This window comes from Triturus cristatus, chromosome 5_2, assembly GCF_964204655.1.
Source record: "Triturus cristatus chromosome 5_2, aTriCri1.1, whole genome shotgun sequence".
NCBI classification, from domain to species: Eukaryota; Metazoa; Chordata; class Amphibia; order Caudata; family Salamandridae; genus Triturus; species Triturus cristatus.
Genome location: NC_140588.1, coordinates 708,275,441 through 708,295,426, shown reverse-complemented (window position 1 = coordinate 708,295,426; position 19,986 = coordinate 708,275,441). Strand labels below are relative to the sequence as shown.

At 47.2% G+C, this 19,986-nt stretch overlaps 1 protein-coding gene across 1 annotated transcript in view; it reads right to left on the bottom strand.

Moving 5' to 3' along the window:
- The window catches only part of CHM (CHM Rab escort protein), a 757,130-nt gene that overhangs the window by 119,809 nt on the left and 617,335 nt on the right, over positions 1 to 19,986 (bottom strand). The window contains exon 12 of the mRNA XM_085607803.1: positions 3,548 to 3,644. Within this exon, the coding sequence (XP_085463929.1) occupies positions 3,548 to 3,644 (97 nt within the window). The remainder of the gene's footprint in view (positions 1 to 3,547; positions 3,645 to 19,986) is intronic.

Below are 19,986 nucleotides of genomic sequence, written 5' to 3'. Positions count from 1 at the left end.
CGGTTTGACCCAGGAAAGACGCCTGGAGAGAACTATAATAGTTACAGTAACGCCATTCTTCTAACACTGGAGGAACTCATACCTAAAAAAAAGCTTAGAATGCGCAACACTCCATCAGCCCCATGGTTCAGTGAGGAGCTTAAGGCTCTACGGTTAGCGCGTCGTCAGGCAGAAAGAAGCTGGCGCCGACGGTATTTAGACTCAGATAAAAAAGCTTTAAAAACAATACAACTTCAATATAAGATGGCCATCAGGGAGGCAAAATCCCAATTCTTCGCCAATTCCATCCTGCAGGCATCTAACGGAACTAAGGCTCTATTTAACATCGTCAGAGACCTTAGTAATCCGGGCTGCTTGGCCGGTACTGTCCAACCTTCACAAAATTTGTGCAATGAAATTGCCACTTTTTTCATTGACAAAGTCAATAACATCGTAGGTGGGTTTGATCAAGTTGGTCCTGAGACCCCCCCCGACGTTGGGAGTCACCAGGAAGGATCCCTCCTTGAACTACTTCCAACTTCCTACGGAGGAATCCTTCAATAACATTGCACAGGAGATTTCTTCCGGGTCACCTCTCGATCCCCTTCCCCATAAGATCTGGAAGGAACTTGGCCATAACCTACTACCGGATCTGTGGCACATTTGCTGCCAATCCTTGAATGAGGGGAATGTACCTAGTGACTGGAAGCAGGCGATAGTTACCCCACTATTAAAGAAACCTTCCCTAGATCCCTCACTGCCAGCCAACTTCCGCCCCATATCCCTTTTACCTTTTCCAGTCAAAATCCTGGAGAAACTGGTCAGTAAATCCCTGTCTAATTTCCTGGAAGAACATCAGCTCCTGGATAGAGACCAATTCGGCTTTAGACCAGGGCATGGAACGGAGACCGCGTTGGCAACCGTTTTGGACACACTTCGAATGCGAGCCGACGGCGGCAGCTCCTCAGTTTTGGTGCTGCTGGACATGTCGGCCGCTTTCGATACGGTTAGCCACTCGGTGTTACTGGTAAGACTGGAAGGTTTGGGGATTACGGGCCGGGCCTTGGAGTGGCTGAAGTCCTATCTGACTAACCGTCAACAGGCAGTGACTCTGACGCCATTCATCTCCCCTTGGTTCCCGGTTCGCCATGGAGTACCTCAGGGCTCAGCCATCAGCCCAATCCTCTTCAATGCATACTTGGGACCTCTGATCCCCCTAATAAAATCTTACGGGATCGAGGTAGTCAATTATGCGGACGATATACAACTGACGTTCTCCCTGGAAGGAGAGCACGCAGTATCTTTAAACTCGTTCCAGGCTTGTATGAGGAAGGTCTCTGAATGGCTAAAGACCAATTCACTCCAGTTGAATGCCGGGAAAACGGAGCTCTTATACTGCGGTGCAGCCAAAATTTCCAAACTTCCTTTGGCCGAGTTTCGACTATGGCCAGAGGATCCCCCCTTAACCGCAGTAAAAACAGTCCGTAACCTGGGGGTCATGATGGACGAAGACCTCCAGCTGCAATCCCACGCCAATAAAACTATTGGCTCCTGTATCGCTTTGCTGAGAGCTCTTCGCCAAATTCTCCCGCTCCTCCCTGATGAGACAAGGTCTCTGGTGGTCCAGAGCGTGATCCTGAGTAGACTGGACTACTGTAATTCACTGTACTTGGGTGCTCCCCTCTTTATTGTACAGGGATTGCAGAGAGTTCAGTCGATGGCAGCAAAACTGGCCCTCAGAAGGCAGCGTGATTCATCTGCCACGCTGGCACTAAAGGACCTCCATTGGCTTCCGGTTAAGAGGAGGATTGAGTTCAAGTAACTGGTTATGGTTTACAAGGCCCTACATAACTCCGGCCCGTTGCCTTTGCGAGAAAGATTTTCTTGGTATCAACCAGAAAGACTCCTCCGCTCCTCTAGCCAGAGCCTTGCAGTTGTCACCAGAGTAAAGCGTGTCAGGATGGGAGGTAGGGCTTTCAGCACGGCGGCAGCTCGTCTGTGGAATCAGATGCCCCTAGAGCTGCGACAGGCCAAAACGTTGCTAGGCTTCAGGAAAGATCTAAAGACCTGGCTCTTCCGTCTGGAATAAAATGGCATCAACCCTGACCACTGGCCAGTCGTTTCTGTGTTGTCTCATGCTGTTGTGTCTTATAGCGCCAGGATACCCGTTGGGTGGCAGACTCGCGCGTTACAAGAATCTATACAATACAATACAATACAATAGTGACCATAACCAGACAGTGCAATGCATATAGTGCTCATAGAGGACAAAAAGAAATGGTTATTGGTATTTAAAGAAAGAGGAGCCCTTTCAAAGATTAATACAGTCAGTTTGTCCTTGGCAACTTAATAGTTTGCTGGGGCTATCTCTTTGAGGTAGTTGACAACGTTTCGACCCTCTCGTGGTAGGGGGTCTCTTCAGGACCGGAATTCTGGGGACGAGCAACTCAATGGGGGTGCCGTGACAAAGGAGCATTCTTAAATTTCATTCAAGGTTCTTCTTGTTAGTCCAGGGTGTTTATTGCCCTTACCAAGATGAAGCCGCATCAGGCTTCTGGTATTTTTCACGGTAACCGATGGTTGCCGTAGGTCCTACAGTACTCGTGGTGAAAGAGAATCCAATTCAATATGGAAGAATGGTGAGAAGTAATTATTTGAGGTTGTCAGAGTTCTTGTCGTTGTCTGAGGACGGAGTGAATCCTATCATTCGTGCATGTACTGCACAGCACTGCTCTATCTGTGTAATTTTCTGTTCTTAGGTGCACTCCCGCGCAGCGTAGCACTTTACATCTAGCTGATTTAGGCCAAGGGATGAGTTACACACACAGCATCAGAACTTTTTAAAAGGTGAGTGAGTATGTAGGCCTCAGGTTAAAAAGGACCTGTTCGCTCCTACTGATCACTACATAGTACACAGTATGCTGCCACCGCCACGCTGGTTATCTCTTGGTGAAGGTAGTAGCCTACCACCATTATAAGGGTAGGGTTTTGTGTACTCTTCCCAGTCCAACAAGATTCACAATCCGTGAAACAGGCCTATCTCATGGCGCACATGTATGATCTGTTTTTAGCTTATGACAACAAAAATCCGCATTAGGGATCCAGACAACAGTACTGTTGGGCACTCAGGGCAGGAGTACACATTCATTACTATGCAGAGGTATTTTCCGTCCCAACATGGGTGAATAATAACACTTTGTGAACAACTGAAATCCCAACCATGCAATGTAGGCAAATGTACGCTGACACATTTCTAACAACTACAGCCCACCATGATATCATCTTTATAGCACATACATTCTAATTACAGTGCCAGAATGTTATAGAAAATCCAGAAACAGCAAGGCAAAAACACGTGGAGCCTGGACATACAATAATGAGGCAAATACCCATGGGGCCTGGACATACGAAAGTGAAGTGAAACCCCCTGGAGCCTGAACGTGCAATAATGAGACAAAAATGAATATGGCCAAAAGGACAGGAGAGGAAAAAGACCACTATTGCGTCAATGAAAATTGGCGATATTTGTTTTATTTTCTGAAGAAACGTGAAACATCTTGATACTTACAAGTGCCTGTCATGCAAGTCATCGATGATGAACACAACTCTAAGATAGAAACGGTAGGCTGAGTGGGGTCCTCTGATGCCATTCTTAATACAGATATCTACAGAAAAAAGAAGAAGTATGAGACTGATAATATTGAGCCAAGATTTAATGGGAGACAGTGCTCAAAGTCCCCCCCCCCCCCCAAATATCCCACTACAAGCAAATTTGGAAATTCCAAAAACACGAGTTTGCTTATAAACGATTTTTTAAAAAAAACCTTTTTTTATTGGCATTTATAGAATAGTACATACAGCAGCACATCTGGTAATGCGATTGACATAGACATACAAGCAAGAGCGTTCAATCGCGCCCTGTGTGGACGTCTGAGCGAGTGTGCCTATGGTATGTGAGCCCCCGCTCAGTCTATGAGCTGAGAACAGTCTCCCGAGGCCTATGCCTAAGCGCACCAACCAGCTTGCGTGGTGGTCACCGCGCCCTGCAAGGGCCGCGGGGTGTGCCTATTCCCCTTTGTGTGTTATCATAGGGGGCTATGGGAATGCAGCCATACGTGAACCATAAACAAACTGGGGATATAGGAACTGGGGGGTGCACTGTGTCGCGGATGATGAACAGTACTAATCGTGCGCCTGAGAGCTATACCATTACAGGGTACATTGTTGGGGTTACGCGGGCGCGAGGGGGGGGGAGGCTGTAGCGCTGATCGCCACCCGTTCAAGGGCGCAATCGAGGAACAGTTGCGGTCCACAATTATGACCCGCCGGGCGTCCGTACCCCTTGTACGTCTCCCTGGGTGGGCTCATGGTTCATGGGGGCCCCGGGGGGACCGATCGGTCGTGGCCCCGCCACCGGTATTGTTTCCTGCGCGTAGGAATGCAGTAGCATGGCCCAGGGCAGGGAAATGTGGTGTTTGTGAAGCCCCTGGGCTTCCTTCGCTCTGAGTAGCTCTTCCTCTGCCTTACCCCATTTTCTGACTGTGCCCACCCATGCCGCTAGGGGAGGCCCCTACGGTGTCTTCCAGTGCATAGTAATGCATCGTTTGGCCAGGAGGAGCACCAAGGAAGTAAACCGCCTTTCTACTTTCATGTGTTTGTGCCGCTTGTGGATACCCAGGGCGCTAGCCTCCCAGGTATATAGGTCCTGTAGCCCCGTGACCGTGCGGAGGGCGGTGTGGATCGCGTGCCAGTAAGTGTGAAGCGTCGGGCAATCCCAGAACATGTGTATGAAAGAGGCAGTGGGCTCCTGGCATCTGGGGCATGCAAACGAGCTGTCAGGGAAGTATTTCTGTAATTTTTCAGGGGTGAGGTATGCCCTATGCAGGATGTACAATTGTATATTCTTAAAACGGTAATTGCGGGATAACTTCCTGGTATGCTCAAGGGCCCTGGTCACTCCCTGTCATGCAGTGGACTGCGAAAGTCAGTTTCAAAGTATTCTCTGAGGGGTGCGAGCGTGGGTTGTTTTAGAGTCCGTATGGCTTTATATATCCAGGTGATTAAGTGGCGCCCAGGTCCCATCTGTTGGATCGCATGGAGGACCGGATGCGTGGGGGGTTCTGTGTGCTTATAAACGATTTGCAGATATTTCACTGCAGGGTAAACTCCGACACACTCTCGACACTAGTGTTTGCCCCGCAGTCACTACCATTTTTTTTTGTTTTAAACAGGGTTATCCCCTCTCCATCGCCTCACCACTGTGCCCGAGGGAATTTCACCACCTCGAACTGCAGTGCTGTTCAATTAGGAGCTGAAGTGCAGTCGGCAAAATATGTCAGGCAGCAAAACAAAGTGCTTCACGAAGTCTGCGGGGGGGGGGGGGGGGGGTGCACAGGGTCCCTACGGCTCCCAGTCAGTACTCATCATTGGTGCAGGTGGGAGCCGGTCATGTTTTTTTTCTTTCACCCACATTTATTTTGCTGGGCACCGCGGGGAGTGCCCTAGGGCCCCCGTGTTCCCGCAGGCTCCTTGGTCAGCAGGCATCCTGTGTTCCAACGGGAGTCAGCAACATTAATTATGTCCTAATTTCTGCTCTAGTGACGGTAGCACATTCACTGCTCCCTGCCCACACTCTTGTGAGCGGAGACATAACCAACTGACCCTGTACCGACGGGAGCCTTTTTGCTCCAAACCAAGGTGCCAGCAACCACGCTGAATAGGGTTATCGGGGTCAGGTACGCCGCCCTTCCCATACTTTAAAAAACGAAATCAGTCCCAAATCTTTCCACTAAGGAGCTGAGGTGAACGAACCTGTGTGTTTGAAAAGTTTCGCAAAGATTCCTCAAACGGCACCAAACTTATTAGCAAACAAAACAATATATTTCCTATGGAAACCGAGTCCTTACTAACTGTTTTAACCCAGTGGTAATATATTACATATTGCAGTCTTATTTTGCAAAGTAAACAGTAAATACCACTCCTCCGATACAAGAAAATGTTATTTCTAAATTTAGATTGGGCCATAAAATCGATAGAATTATTTAATTAATTTTTGCTTGTTTCAAAACAATATTCCTCAACTGCATAGAGTGTCTGCATACATAGTCAGTCCATTATACACGTAATAAGATAAATATTACATCATTTAACAATTATTCTCAATGAGACAGGCTAGAAGCAGGTTCTCACAAAACATTGCAATAGAGAATACAAGAAGCACATCCTCTCCATCATACCAGGCCTGATTCGGGCATGAGACAAAGTAGAGGGAACAGTTCTGCAAACTTCATTGAGGCTAGTGAAGCCTACTAATGGCAATATACATCAATATCCAACTTGCGTAAATGGAAGAATACAAGTAGCAGCAATACACTCAAAGCAGACAGAGGCCTCATCAGAGCAGGGAACACTGAGAAGGTGCTCAATATAGTTACCTAAACCCACGTACAATGACCCTGTGTAGAGCTTTACTAACAACTCTAGTTTACAATCAGGCACTCTAGTTTACAATCAGGCACTCTAGTTTACAATCAGGCACTCTAGTTTACAGGGCACAATCAGGCACTCTAGTTTACAATCAGGCACTCTAGTTTACAATCAGGCACTCTACTGGTTCAGGTGCGGTGGCAACCCATGGGGATACATTTGCACTGCAGTGACTGAAGAGCCAACCAAGTTGGCTTCAGGGGACTTGTATCTCAAAATTGATCTATCTATCGCCTACACTGTCCAACTCCACAAGCCTATGTACCAGACACTCTGGGACATAACACATAAAGGAAAGAGCTACCAAACTGAGAAGACAACCATACACCCAGGTCTTAGACGTAATCTAACCTCACTAGTTCATTATAATTTAGGTCTGCCCTCGGTCTATTGATTCAGGTGTTTAAAGCAAATGGAGCCCTTTGAACCCAAATGCACCCGATCTGCCCCCCTTTGAATGAGCTGCTACTATGATGTTAACATTGACATGCTAAAACCTGAGTGCTGAGGTACTTGGGGAAGTTTCTGACTGTGCAAAGAAGCTGCCGCCATACAGAACTACTGACGAATACCAGGGTATTTAAACAAGAAGAGAGCCGCCGACTCTGTTGAGGACAAATTGCAGACGCAGGTACGATCAGCAGTGGTTCTTTTCAACAACCTTTCATCTAGGGAGGCCAGAGGGAGTGGCTCCAGATGAACCCATTGATTAATAGAGTCGCTTCCTGTGAGCTCTGAGAAGTGTTAGTCTTTGAAGCAGAGATCAGCTTTTACAAGAAGTACTATACACTGTTTTAACAGACTTAACAACTTTCATTTTCCTGACTCTCCCTGAAACAGCAACATGTGGAACACTGAACATGAGGAATCACAGACGTTTCACGGTCACAAACTTTAGGCTGCACAAAGCGGAAGGTTTTGTGAGGGTAAAAATGCAGATCTCGTATATTAAAATGACATTGCGCGTCACAAATGTCCTAGTGACACACAATGTCAAAACTGTGATTCTGTGCGAAACACAAGGAAAAGAGTGTGATTTGTAAAAAATAGAAGACTGCTTTTTGATCGCTCATGAGGTTGTCAACTATTGAAAGATTATTGTTTGCTCGTTGGTCTGTAACCGCTTCAAATTATCTTGATTGACACTTTCTAGTGCGTGAATAACAGTAGTGGGAGCAGCATGCCCGCTCTGCTCCAAAATCCCTTTTATTAGGTGTTTTTATTAAAAAAAAAAAAATGCAATTTGCTAATGTGAATTCCTACATGGAGGTCGCCTGCCATTGCAGCCTCTATCTCTGCATTTGTAGTCGATTGCATGGATTTGTAGAAGGAATCCCACCTTGTACTGATGCGGCAGGATTTCTGCAGATCCTTGTTCCAAGACTATTCGCTTTGTACCAGACCGATACATCGGGCACATGGCAATGAACTGTCTCGGTTACATCACAGACCGTGGACCCAAAGCATATGCTATCTAAAGGGTTTCATTTAGACTAGTATCACGGGTTTATCTCTGTTCTCGAAGAGAAACGTCACACTGAAAAGAGCTTGTCACCATCACAAACGCCAACTGCTCAGGATATCCATCCAACATCCGTTTCCAGACAATGACGCAGTTCATAGAGGAATCTTTAGCGAAGCTCATGTTGCTCCTTTAGCTGTTTTAGAGGCCACATCTTTTAACAACTCTCGGAAAAGGGCAGCACTAAAACAACCCCCCGGAGAGCATAAAATCATGTGAATTTGTACCTCGTAGCTACAATCCTGCTTGAAGACAAACTGGAAGATTGCACCAGAACCCACAGTTACCAAGCAGTAAGGAGTTATGAACAGGGTATTTTACACCGCATTCAATCTTGTTTTCGCCAGTGACAAAATGATCGATAACCTAACAAGTGCACAATGATATTATGGAGATCTGGGATTCAAAGTGCTGCACACTGTTATTGCACCTCAATTTACGAACCTCTTAGGCATTCGGGAAAACTAGATTACGCTAGATCATACCAGCTACCTGGACCAAGTAGCCAACGACACAAAGTATTTCATCAGAGTAAATCAAAGCGACTGGGCAGAGAAAGCTGCATCAAAAGTTTGAGGATTTTCCACCAGCTGCATTACGATAGTTTTCTGATGCATATCTATAAAACCACTCTGATGTTCTGTTATTAAGAGCTCATAATTATGCAGACAATTCCTAGCTTTCAGGAGAATGTCTGGAACTCACAGGTAAAGAATGGAGCAAGTACCAGCCAGGCATGAGTTTTCAGGAGTATATGAATGCAAGCATGTGTTAATTCATGTAAAGCAGTTTCTGTTTGAAAGTCCACAATATGAATGGTCATTATGTCCAACAAAAAATGGCCCTATGATTTGAAAATGCCATATAAAGGTTCAGATCATATGGGGGGCGTGCCCTGCAGCTCAAGATGGTGGTCGCGGACGAGCTCCGGGCCGGGGCACCTTCTCCACATAACATCAGTCATTCCCTACCTTACTAGACAGCTGTCTTCATCGCCGAACGCTTGTTCCCATTAACCAGCTTCCTCGACCGCGCTCTCTGGCTTTCAGGGTTCCCGGGAGAGCTGACATCTGGACGGCGGCGCGTCTTGAGGCCTGATACAGGGGTGGAGCCTCGTCAACCTCGGGCTGGCCTGTGGACTGACTGAGCTGCGGGTTACCGAGGCCGGCTGCAGTGACTGTCCTAGCCCCCGGACTAGGGGCCTTCCCGCACATCTGTGTTTGCTACCATCTGGATCCTGCCTGGCTGGCAACTGTCCGGGATCACCTGTGTGATCCACACCACCGCTGCTGCTGAGGTACGTGGAGTGCGCACTAGTACGTTTAAGATGCACAGCCTACCGCTGCTGGCGGGCCCCCCCGCTCTCTACAGGACCGCATCGCGCCACACATCGGTGGCGGGTCCCCTGCTGTGACTGCATGCCCTCGCTCAATCGGATGGCGGTTGTGGGCGATTGAGGACCTGCGGATGTCTTGTGTCTCCTTTTCCCCCCTCCCTCCAGAGCAGCGATATCGTTGTGGACACCAGAGCTGGGATACGGAGTCTGTATTCCGCTCTGTTGGGGTCTTTGGAGATTGGGCTCATGCTGGCAAAAGAGCAATGTTGGCGTTCTAGCACATCTCGAGGCCTGAACTAGGGGCAGAGCCTCGTCGGCCCCGGGCTGGCCTGCGGACTGGCTGAGCTCCAGGATACAGGGGCCGGCTGCTGTGTCTGCTCTGGCCCCCGGTCTGGGGGCCTTTCAGCACGACATCTGCGCTTCCTACTATCCTGCCAGGCTGTGAACAGCCCGAGACTGCCCGTGTGACCCTCACCATCGCTGTTACCAAGGTACGTGGAGTGTGTGCCAGTACCTCTCAGACAAACAGCCATTCCGTAGTGGGTGCTTGTCGACCAGCGGACAACTCGTGCCTCCTTTTCCCTCCTCCCTGGCGCAGCAATATCTAGGAGGACATCGGAGCTGGGGCACTAAGTCAATAGTTAGATCTGTTGGTGTCCCTATGGTTAGGCCCATGTAGGCAGCGGAGCTCGGTTGGCAGCTGTGGAGTGAGGGTGGGGAGTGCATTGACTGGACACCATTATACACGGTCCTCCTTTCCCCCCCCTGCGGCCACAAGTGTGCATGGTCAGGGCTCCTGACCATAAGAGACGTGGGGCTCCCCCATCTGGGTCAGACGGAGTGCTCCTCAATACCCTGCCTTTGTACGGGACGACTATCACTATAACCCCTTCATTTTGCTCTGGCTCCTATAAGAGTCGTCATTTACTACGGGGGTATTTCATCTATGTGTGCAAACCTGAAAGGGACTGGCAGCTTGGATACTATTGATGACTGGGTGGCAGTGAGTTCATGTGAAACATCACTGGATTTGTGGCCTGTTTAATCTGGTCGACACTTCGCTCCGGTTCAGTGGCTCTGTATGGTGTGTGTTCCACTCAACTTCTCAGTCCCTATCGGTGGTCACTGTGGATGAACCTACACTGTGAAGTTATTATCAGAAAGGGGCACTTCTGCTCAACGGCGTGATACTTAGGAGGCTACTGAATCTACTATCCACCCACGTCCCCTTCCGTCCTAGTGTCACAGAATTGCCTAGTCAGTATTATAGTCTGGCTGTTGGGGTCCTCGGCTATTGGTGCTTGTTTCCTCTGTGTTTCTAATATACTTGCACCTGTTACCATGTATTCATCGCACCACTGTGTCTCGTCACCAACCATGGCCAAAGGGAAGCCCAGAGCGACTAGTAGGTCGGAGAGAGCAGGTTCGCTCTCTCCAAGTTCAGGGCACTCATCTAGCTGGTCGCATCATAAAGAGGGAAGTGTCAATACCAACGCTTCAGTGGATAAACTGGACATGATTTTGCAGGAAATCCGTGATTCCCGCTCTGTACTAGAAGCGCAACTGGGCATGATATCAATCGATCTCAATTTATTGAAAGATGATCATAAGAAATTAGCTGATAAAGTTAAATCTGCTGAGCAAACTGTGGAAACCATGGTACCAAAAATAAAAACCCATGAAGAAGAACTCTGTCAAATGCGCCAACAGATTGATTCCCTCCAGGCCCGGAGCGATGATGCGGAAAGTCGGGCACACCACATCAATCTCAGAATTGTTGGATTACCGGAAGGAACGGAGGGCTCCAACCCAACAGAGTACATAGAAACCTGGCTGAAAAATAGTGTGGCCCCAATCGGACTATCTGCACACTTTACAGTTGAGCGGGCACATCGTGTCCCTACACGTAGACCAATACCTGGTGCCAACCCACGCCCAACATTGGCCAGGATCTTGAACTATAGAGACCGGGATCACTTGTTACAGGCGGCGAGGGATAACGGCCCATTACAGATCGATAATGTGAAGGTCTCAATATTCCCCGATTATACTCTGGCTGTACAGCGTAAAAGGTTTTCATTTATGTAGGTGAAGGCGCGGGTCCGGGCAGCAGGCCTGACGTTTGCTTTATTGTTCCCAGCAAAACTGAAAATCATATATAATCAGTGCTCGTTATTTTTTGATACTCCAGACAGTGCTTGGGACTGGCTGGACAAGACCTTTCCCAATGTCCAGCCAACCAGATGAATGGATTCCTCACAACTGAAGTCGCAGCACCCCCCCCCCCCGAAGGCGTAAAAGAGGACTCTTATCCAGAATACGGCCTCTAGTCCCCCGCTTCATCAGCAGGTGATGGAGAGCAGGCATGGGGGCATTCGATCTCCTCAGCCTTCTGTACTTCTCGCCCATCCATTAGTACCAGTCCGTCCGAGGATGTCAATACAGACTCAGACTCTGACGGCAGCTTGGCACTGTTCTCTTCAGCGGTCTCGCAACTTAGCAATGATCCTCTGGCGTAAACTGTTTATGTATCATTTGACACATTGCTCCGGACCGTGCTCGCTGTGTCCTGCAAGTTACTTGCACAGGTTGAAGGGCTATTATTACAGTCATGCTTGCCACTTTTCCTTGCTGTGAAAAATGTTCTTACTATATTTGAACGACAGGTAGGGATGGTTTAGTAAGTCCCCTGGCCCGGCCAGCGTTTTGGGCGTTCTCATATGTTGTTCATTGCCTTATTAGGCTACCAATAGTGTTAGCGACCTTCCCCCATAGGCGTTAGCAACTGTTGAATGTGTAGTATGTTTCTATTGTTTACACAGTTTGAGCGAACGAAGTTTGGTCGTTGGACCCAGTATTGGGTTGTTTTTGAGTTATTAGTATTTTTGCTGCATGGTCTGGAATTTGGGGGCAGGTGGGGGTGGGTTGGCGGTGGGTGGGGGGGGGACTGGTGAGATTTATCATCTCCTGTTGATGTCTATTGCCAAATCTTATACTTTCATCGCTTGGAATGTCCGGAGTATGGGAACTATCACTAAACGGCACAGAATAGCAGCACAGTTACACCGCCGTAAAGCCCAAATAGTATATTTCCAGGAGACTCACTTGCTACCCTCCGAAACTGTGAAATTAAAGAAACGATGGATTGTCAATTTTATGGGACGGCGTATTCCGCCTTTTCTAGAGGGACTGCAATATGGATTCGGGCTGATATTCCCTTTTCCCTTAGCGAGAGTAAAATAGATGACCAGAGATGGTTTTTCCTACTTCTTGGGGCATTGGATGGCAAACAAGTGGTGTTGGGTTCCCTTTCACGCTCCGAATACAGAAGCATTTTTAACACGTGTCTCTCGCGCGCTTCCAGATTGGTCACACTACCCGTGGTTATTGGGAGGGGATTTAAACGCAGTATTGGATATATATCTTGACTGCTCCCATCCTCCCTTATTAACTACTACAGCGCGCTCAGAGGCGGTTACCTTGACGCGATGGGCACGGGGCTGGAATTTATTGGATGTTTGTAGGTCCCTACATGTTAATATGCGGGAATATTCCTTCTACTCTTACCCACACAAGTTACATACTCGTTTGGATTATTTCCTTTGTTCCCCAAACTTATCCCCTTCCGTTGCGCAGTGTACTTACCTGGGCAAGACCATATCAGACCATAATCCCATAGAACTACTGCTGAACTGGGGCCGTTCCACTGCTCCTATCCCGACGTGGAGAATGCAGTCTATACAATTAGAGGATCAGGTGTATCGAGCCACATTGGCTACAGCTATTACTACTTATTTTAGGGATAATGAGGGTACCTCGTCCAGGTCCTCTGAATGGGAGGCCTTCAAAGTGTCCATTCGTGGGGTTTCCATGGGTACCTTGGTGGGTTCGCGGAGGGAAACAATTAGGGATATAACAGATCTGGAGAAGGAATTACAAGCTATGGAGGTGGCTGCCCAGAGGAGCGATGAAGGTATATAGCCTCTACAGGCCGCCAGGATTAAGTACGCCGAATTATTAGAACGCTTGAGAATGATTTACTTTAACGCCTACACACTGCGTACGCACTCCGAGGCGGATAGAGCAGGCACATTGTTAGCATGGTTGATTAAACCATCTGCAACTCCCACTCCCATATTAGTGATACATGATGCTCATAACACATCGATTAATTCTCAGGCTGTGATAAATGCTGCATTTCAGGAATATTATGCATGCTTATATACCGCTCCCCACTTAGACGTGTCAGATGCTACAACTTGCTTTCTGGCACATGTCACACTTCCCAAGATTTCAGGTTCGTCTGCCGAAGACTTAGCGGCTCCGATTACTGTTGCGGAGATTCGTATAGCGATTAATGCATTAGCCTGTAATAAAACGCTGGGATCAGACGGCCTCCCCGTTGAGTTTTACTCAACTTTTGCACCTACATTAATTCCTAAATTATTGCAACTTTATACCTCCTGCTTAGAAGAAGGTACCCTACCTCCCACTACGAGAGAAGCTTTGGTTACGTCCCTATTGAAACCAGACAAGGATCCTACCGAACTTTTGTCCTATAGACCCCTCTCGATTCTTAACACAGAATACAAAATACTCAGTAAGGTTTTGGCCTCACAGCTTCTCCCGTTGCTTCCCCAATTGGTCCATACTGATCAATACAGGTTTATACCCCAACGCAGCACCTCACTAAATATTTGCCGGCTTCATGCCTTGCTACATGCGGCGTCAGTAACTGCACCCCTCACAGGCTGTTTATCGTTAGACGTGCAACAAGCTTTTGACACCTTGAGCTGGCTCTATATGTTAGCTGTATGGTCCAAATGTGGCCTCCCCCAGTCCTATTGTAATTGGATCAAACTACTCTATACTAACCCAACTGCTTGTGCCAAGACAGAGTTGAAAATTTCCCCCTCTTATACTGTTTATCACGGAACGCGCCAGGGCTGCCCCCTAGCCCCCTTGCTATGTGTATTAGCTCTCGAACCTCTTGCACAATATTTGCGTCAAGTTATGGTCCCCTACGGTATCCCATTACGGGGTGTGATCCAGTCTATCACTCGACGCCGATGACATGCTGTTATATTTCTGAGGTTTAAATGAAAATAAGTACGCGGTAGCCGCTGTTTTCTCAAGGTTTGGGGAAATAGCTGGCTTATATCTTAACGCTTCCAAATCCATCGCCTACTCCTTCTATGATACATATGCTCCTCCTTATTTACAATTTGGCCAGATGCAATTTAGAGTAGAGCCGGTTACTTTTAAATATTTAGATATCCACATCTATAGAACCAGTGTGGATACCATTGATAGTAATGTGGTTTGGACTACTAATTCACTACGTTCCCAGATTTCCTTCTGTAAAAACGTTACCATTGACAGTGGTGGGCCGCTTGGCTGTGTCTAAAATGGTCATGTTGCTCGGACTCCTTTATAATTTTGTGAATCTCCTGGTTGTACTCCCAGCCTGGATTTTTAAAACACTAGATATCCTATTGTCCTCTTTACTTTGGGGGGCGGACAGACACAGGTTGGCATTGGCTAAGTTGCAACTATCTTGTAAAGCGGGTGGGATGGGAGCACCAGATTTTAAAACATATTGTATAGTTGGACAGCTACAGTGGTTAGCATATTGGTTGGCGGGCAAAATTTTATTTGAAATTGGACATTTCCCTGAATTTTTAAAACATGGAACCCTTCAGGCACTGCTATGTTCGGGAGCGGATAAAATGTGTGATCCTCCTTATCTCCTACATATTGCATTACACTTTTGGAAACAAGCTCATAAGTTAGCAAAGCTGCCCTTTCCATATGCCCCGAATATCCCACTCTATGGTTTACCTACTAGACGAGGCATTGTATCAATGGCTCGGATAAGGGGGTGGACACAACAGGGTATAGTAACAGTTGGTGAGCTCTTCCTGGATGGGCACCTAATGCCACACGAGGAGTTTGTACATACTCATTCAGTGCCTGACAGTTTTTTCCTCACTCAAGCAGCAATAGTTAATTTTATTCTGAAATATTGGCTCATAGACCAGAAGGAAACTCCCACTTTCCGATTATTGAAATCCCTTCAAATAATGGGGCATGGCCGACACTTGGTACGCTGGCTCTATCGGGGATTGAGGGAACATCTATGTACCCCATTACAACATCTTAGACAGAAATGGGAAACAATACTACTACGTGAACTAGAAGATAGAGAATTGACCCTGATGTTAGAACACCCTTGCCGAGTCTACCGGAATTGCCGATTAAAAACGATCCAACTGTTCATATTACACAAAGTATATCTTGCCCCGTCGACCATACGGAAGATGTTCCCTACACCGTCTTCGGTTTGCCCGAGATGTCCGGCACATGATGCTGATTTTATTCATATGGTATGGTCCTGCCCAGTGTAGGGGGGGTTCTAGTCAGAAGTTACCCAGAGTCTAGTAGTACTGACAGAATGCACACCATGGGACACGATTGAGGCCTGTCTCCTGGGGTTGTTCCCGCTCCCTAAGAAGGAAGTTATTACGCCGTTTTTCAGGACTGGCACTGATGCGTGCCAAAAGACTGATTACGCAGTGCTGGAAATCCAGTACGGCACCCTTGAGGGCAATTGGAGGGAAGAAGTTATCAGGTGGGCAGTTGCAGAGAGGGAATCACTACAGCGTGAAGAATATAGAGGACTACGAAAGCGTCCAATATCCTTAAACTGGGCACACCTGATAGAACTTTTTAAAACAGACACAGGGGATGACTTGGAAGGTACGCAGATTACAAGGACGGGAAGCGGTACAGTCGCATAAATGTTGCCTGTGAGTTAGCTGGCTTTCTAGGGGATGTGCTGTTTCTCCCCCCCCCCCATTCTTCTAGTCCCCCAGGCGTTCCCTTCCTACCCCTCTTTACCCCCCTACTCCTCCCTCCTTTCCACCCTCTTCTACCTCCCCCCCCCCCCCCCCGGTGCCTCCCTCCCACTCACCTGAGATTTCGGACCAGTAAATCATCTGATACAAACATCTGGTAGGGTGTAATGTCTCTGTAGCGGCAACAGTTTTTATTGTTTAACTTTAGTATTGTTTGGGGTGGGTTTTAGGTGGGTGGGAATTATCGGGTACTGATATTCCTTTTAATACTCGTATGGTTACAGTTTACGTGCTTATATTGTGACCACATTTAAATCTTTGCAATGCTTCCATACCCAATATTAAGTGAATAATAGCTCTGTATAATAAAAACGTAGAACATATATATGAATATTACAATCTTGTTATAAAAAATGTAAAGAGAACGTCTGAATATGATCATGCATGTGCATGTACCACCTGCAGTATTCAATAAAGTTTGTGATATAGATAAAATCATATTAGAGAGCAGGATGGTGATGAACAAGCTTCCTTGAATCGGACTAAAAATAAACTGTTACTTCCTCAGGACTATATTTTCTGAGAAACATTAAAATAGGAGTGATATCCTAAGTTTTAAGAGTATTCTGGCTGTTATTAACACAAATAATAATGTTGCTAAAAATAGGAGTAACATCCTGCGGACCAGTGCACTGCAGTATGAGTAAGTGATTAGTTTGTTAAAAAATATAAATCAAAGCAAGGGCCCAAAGTTTCTTGATGAGCCAGGTCTATGAGCTGCCGAATACCAATGCCACGTCTTGATTCACCCTCATGCCTTTTCATTCCATCACATTACACTTCTTGTCTCTTTATGTCACTCTTGCAAATTCTCTTCATCCTTGCTGCCCTTTGGCATTGTTTTTCTAGTGCTCCTTTTTTCACGTTCCTGCCTTTCGCTCTCTTGCTCTGCATCAAAGTCTGACGATTAACATTAGTTTTGCATCAGACAGATGCTGAAGTTGTCAGAAAATGTGATTTGGAGTTAACAAGCCACGAGAAATGTATAAAACTCTTGACTGGCTGGCTAAACTTGAAGCAAGGAACTCTGAAATAATCTCTTCTCCGTATCTAGCAGCGAGTTTCGCTAGGTCTCTGATACATTGAAATAAATTCACAAAACCTCCCCTGAGGATTCTACTGACATCCTACCTGTTGCAAATCAAGAATGTAATTTTGTTAATTGCTTGTTTTCGAACTTCTTGCCAACCGAAGAATAAAAGCTCTTAATTGCCAAAAGCATCACTTCAGCCCTACACTTGACACACCCTTGAATATTTGCCCAGGAACCTTGTTAAATAAATGTAAACGCTCCATGGCAGCTAAGGTTGATCAGATCGTTAATCCGTCCTAGTATTCAGGCAATGACACTGTTGCATTCGAAAGATGTATTGTGCTCAGTATTAAAAAATACACAGGAACCTCGATGTACCTGATTTTAATAGCTATAGATCGTATCATTTCTGCCTTTCCTCCGACTAGAGAAAATGGTGAACTTTCAACTTGAGAGTTATGTGGAGGGAATCGATGAAACCAGGACTCACAAGCTGGGTTTAGGCCCGGAAAAAAGCACCTGCCCGGTTACGTCAACACACGATCACTTATGAATGAATGGCGCCCATGGTGGTGATGGAATCTTAGTAATCTTCCCGCCTCCTTTGACACCTTCTACCTTCATATCATCATGCAGGGCCTGAGGGGAGGTTCTATGGGTAGCTCTGCTCTCAAGTGGACTGTTTGTTATATGGCTGATTGCAGTAGTTCGGCTGGGCGATTTTATCTCTGAATAAGAGGCCTTCTGTGTTGGGGAGTCCCACAAGGTGCTACTAACTCATCAGTTTATACAATATTTATATGAGATCCTTGGATGTGCCCTGTGGAATTTTGAAACGAATCCAGATATGTTTGCCCACACCTCACTGTTGCTCCAAACAAAGGCCGATAGGCAGTGAGGTTCCCCTGAGCTTGTCTTTATGACTTATTCTGCTTAATATCTATGTAACATTAGTAAGTTTGGCTTCCAGGCACTGGCCCAAGTGGACGACACCCATGGTTTCTGGGATTCATATTTCCCTCACAATAGTGAGATCGTCATGGAATGCCGCTCCATGATTTAGTATTATATTTATATTGCTGTTGGTTTCAGCACTTAAAAAGCAGTTAAAGTTGGACTGTCATAGACTTATGGAGATGCTACCAGACAATCAGCACTGAGAAAACCAAAGGTTAAAGTAACAATAAAGTTAGGTGAAATGTTCATTTTTAAACTGTAAAAGCCACTGAGTTAGCTCATGCCCCAGCCATGCGCAGTAATATTATCAATGATGTCAAAGAAGAGGTCATGAGTGATGTGATATCTAGGGTAATTAGCGTTGTTTGACAAGGGTTCGAGTTACAGTTTACAACTGAACATTTCACCTAACTATAACATTACTTGACCTTCTGTTTTTCAGTGAATTTCTATGTTTTTTTAACGTAAAGTAATATTTAATCACCATATGTTAATTCAACCTCCGCCATACACAGCCTCTGGCCGTGCACGGTGGGAGTTGGTTGCAGGACATGCAGCCATTCCCCTGCATGCAGTTAATCCCACGCTCTGCAGGGCGTTCGGTCATGCATAGCGAGGGTTGGCCACAGGTGGCCAATCCCCACATGCAGCCAACTCCATACTTTGCATACAGCCAATCCTCCACTGGCACGGCTTGGCAGTCTGCGGTGGGAATTGGCAAAAGGGCCTTTTTATTTTAAAAAAGGAAGGGGCACATGCAAACCCCCTTTCGGGGCCGATTTTAGCCTCAGGGACCTCATCCCCAAGGGCCCACATATGTGAAAGGGGAGGGGGCCAGGGCTCACTTTTGTTCTGGGATCCCCGTCACCTGTGGCCTGCCAAACATATTTAATAGGGAGGGGAGCACACAGCCACCCTCCCCAGGCCGATTTTGGCTCCAGGGCCCCCATTCCCCGGCCGCATCTGGAAAGAGAGGGGGGTATGTGCCCCCCTCCACTGGTGCCCACCCAAGGCACACACCACCCTTCTGTTGGGAGCCGCGGGGTGAGTTCCGTGGTCCCTGCCAGCTCCCTGCATCCAGCGGGAACCAGCATTGCTTCCACCCGCACGGACCAGCTAAAAAATGCTGCTCTCTGTGGGCGAAAGCAATCTTTTCATCTCTTTCCCTGCCTGCTTCACAGACATATCAAAAGTCCGGTCGCAGAGGGCAGGAAGCATTATTCAAGCACCCGCCCGTTGGGAGCTGGGAGCAAACTTGGTATTTGCTCCAGTTTGGAAGGAGATTTGAAATTGCTCCTGCCAAGCGAGAGCAAACACAGGGAAAACACTATGTCCCGGGGTGGCCAACCCAGGACATAGCAGGTGGGGTCCCCAGGGCTATTAATGGCTCAGGGAGAGAGGCTCTCCCCTTTCTAAATAAGTCCAGGCCCCGGGGGAAGGGGACCCCAAGGCTGAAATCGGCCTGGGGAGGGGCTGCATGCTCGCCTAACTCTTTACTACAAGGCTGGGCCCGGGGGATGGAGTCTCTGGAGTTGAAATCAGCCCAGGGGGGAGTACCATTCAGACTCCTCTTTTCCAAATTTGGCCAGTCCCCAGGGCTGAAATCAGCCCAGGGAGGGGGGCTCATGCCCACCTTCCATTTTCCAATGCATCTGGGCTCAGGGGATGGAGCCCCAGGGAGGTTGATCTGTCTGGATCCACAAAGTCTCCACGTCCCTATATATACAAAGTTATCTTATCACTAACTGCTCAAAAA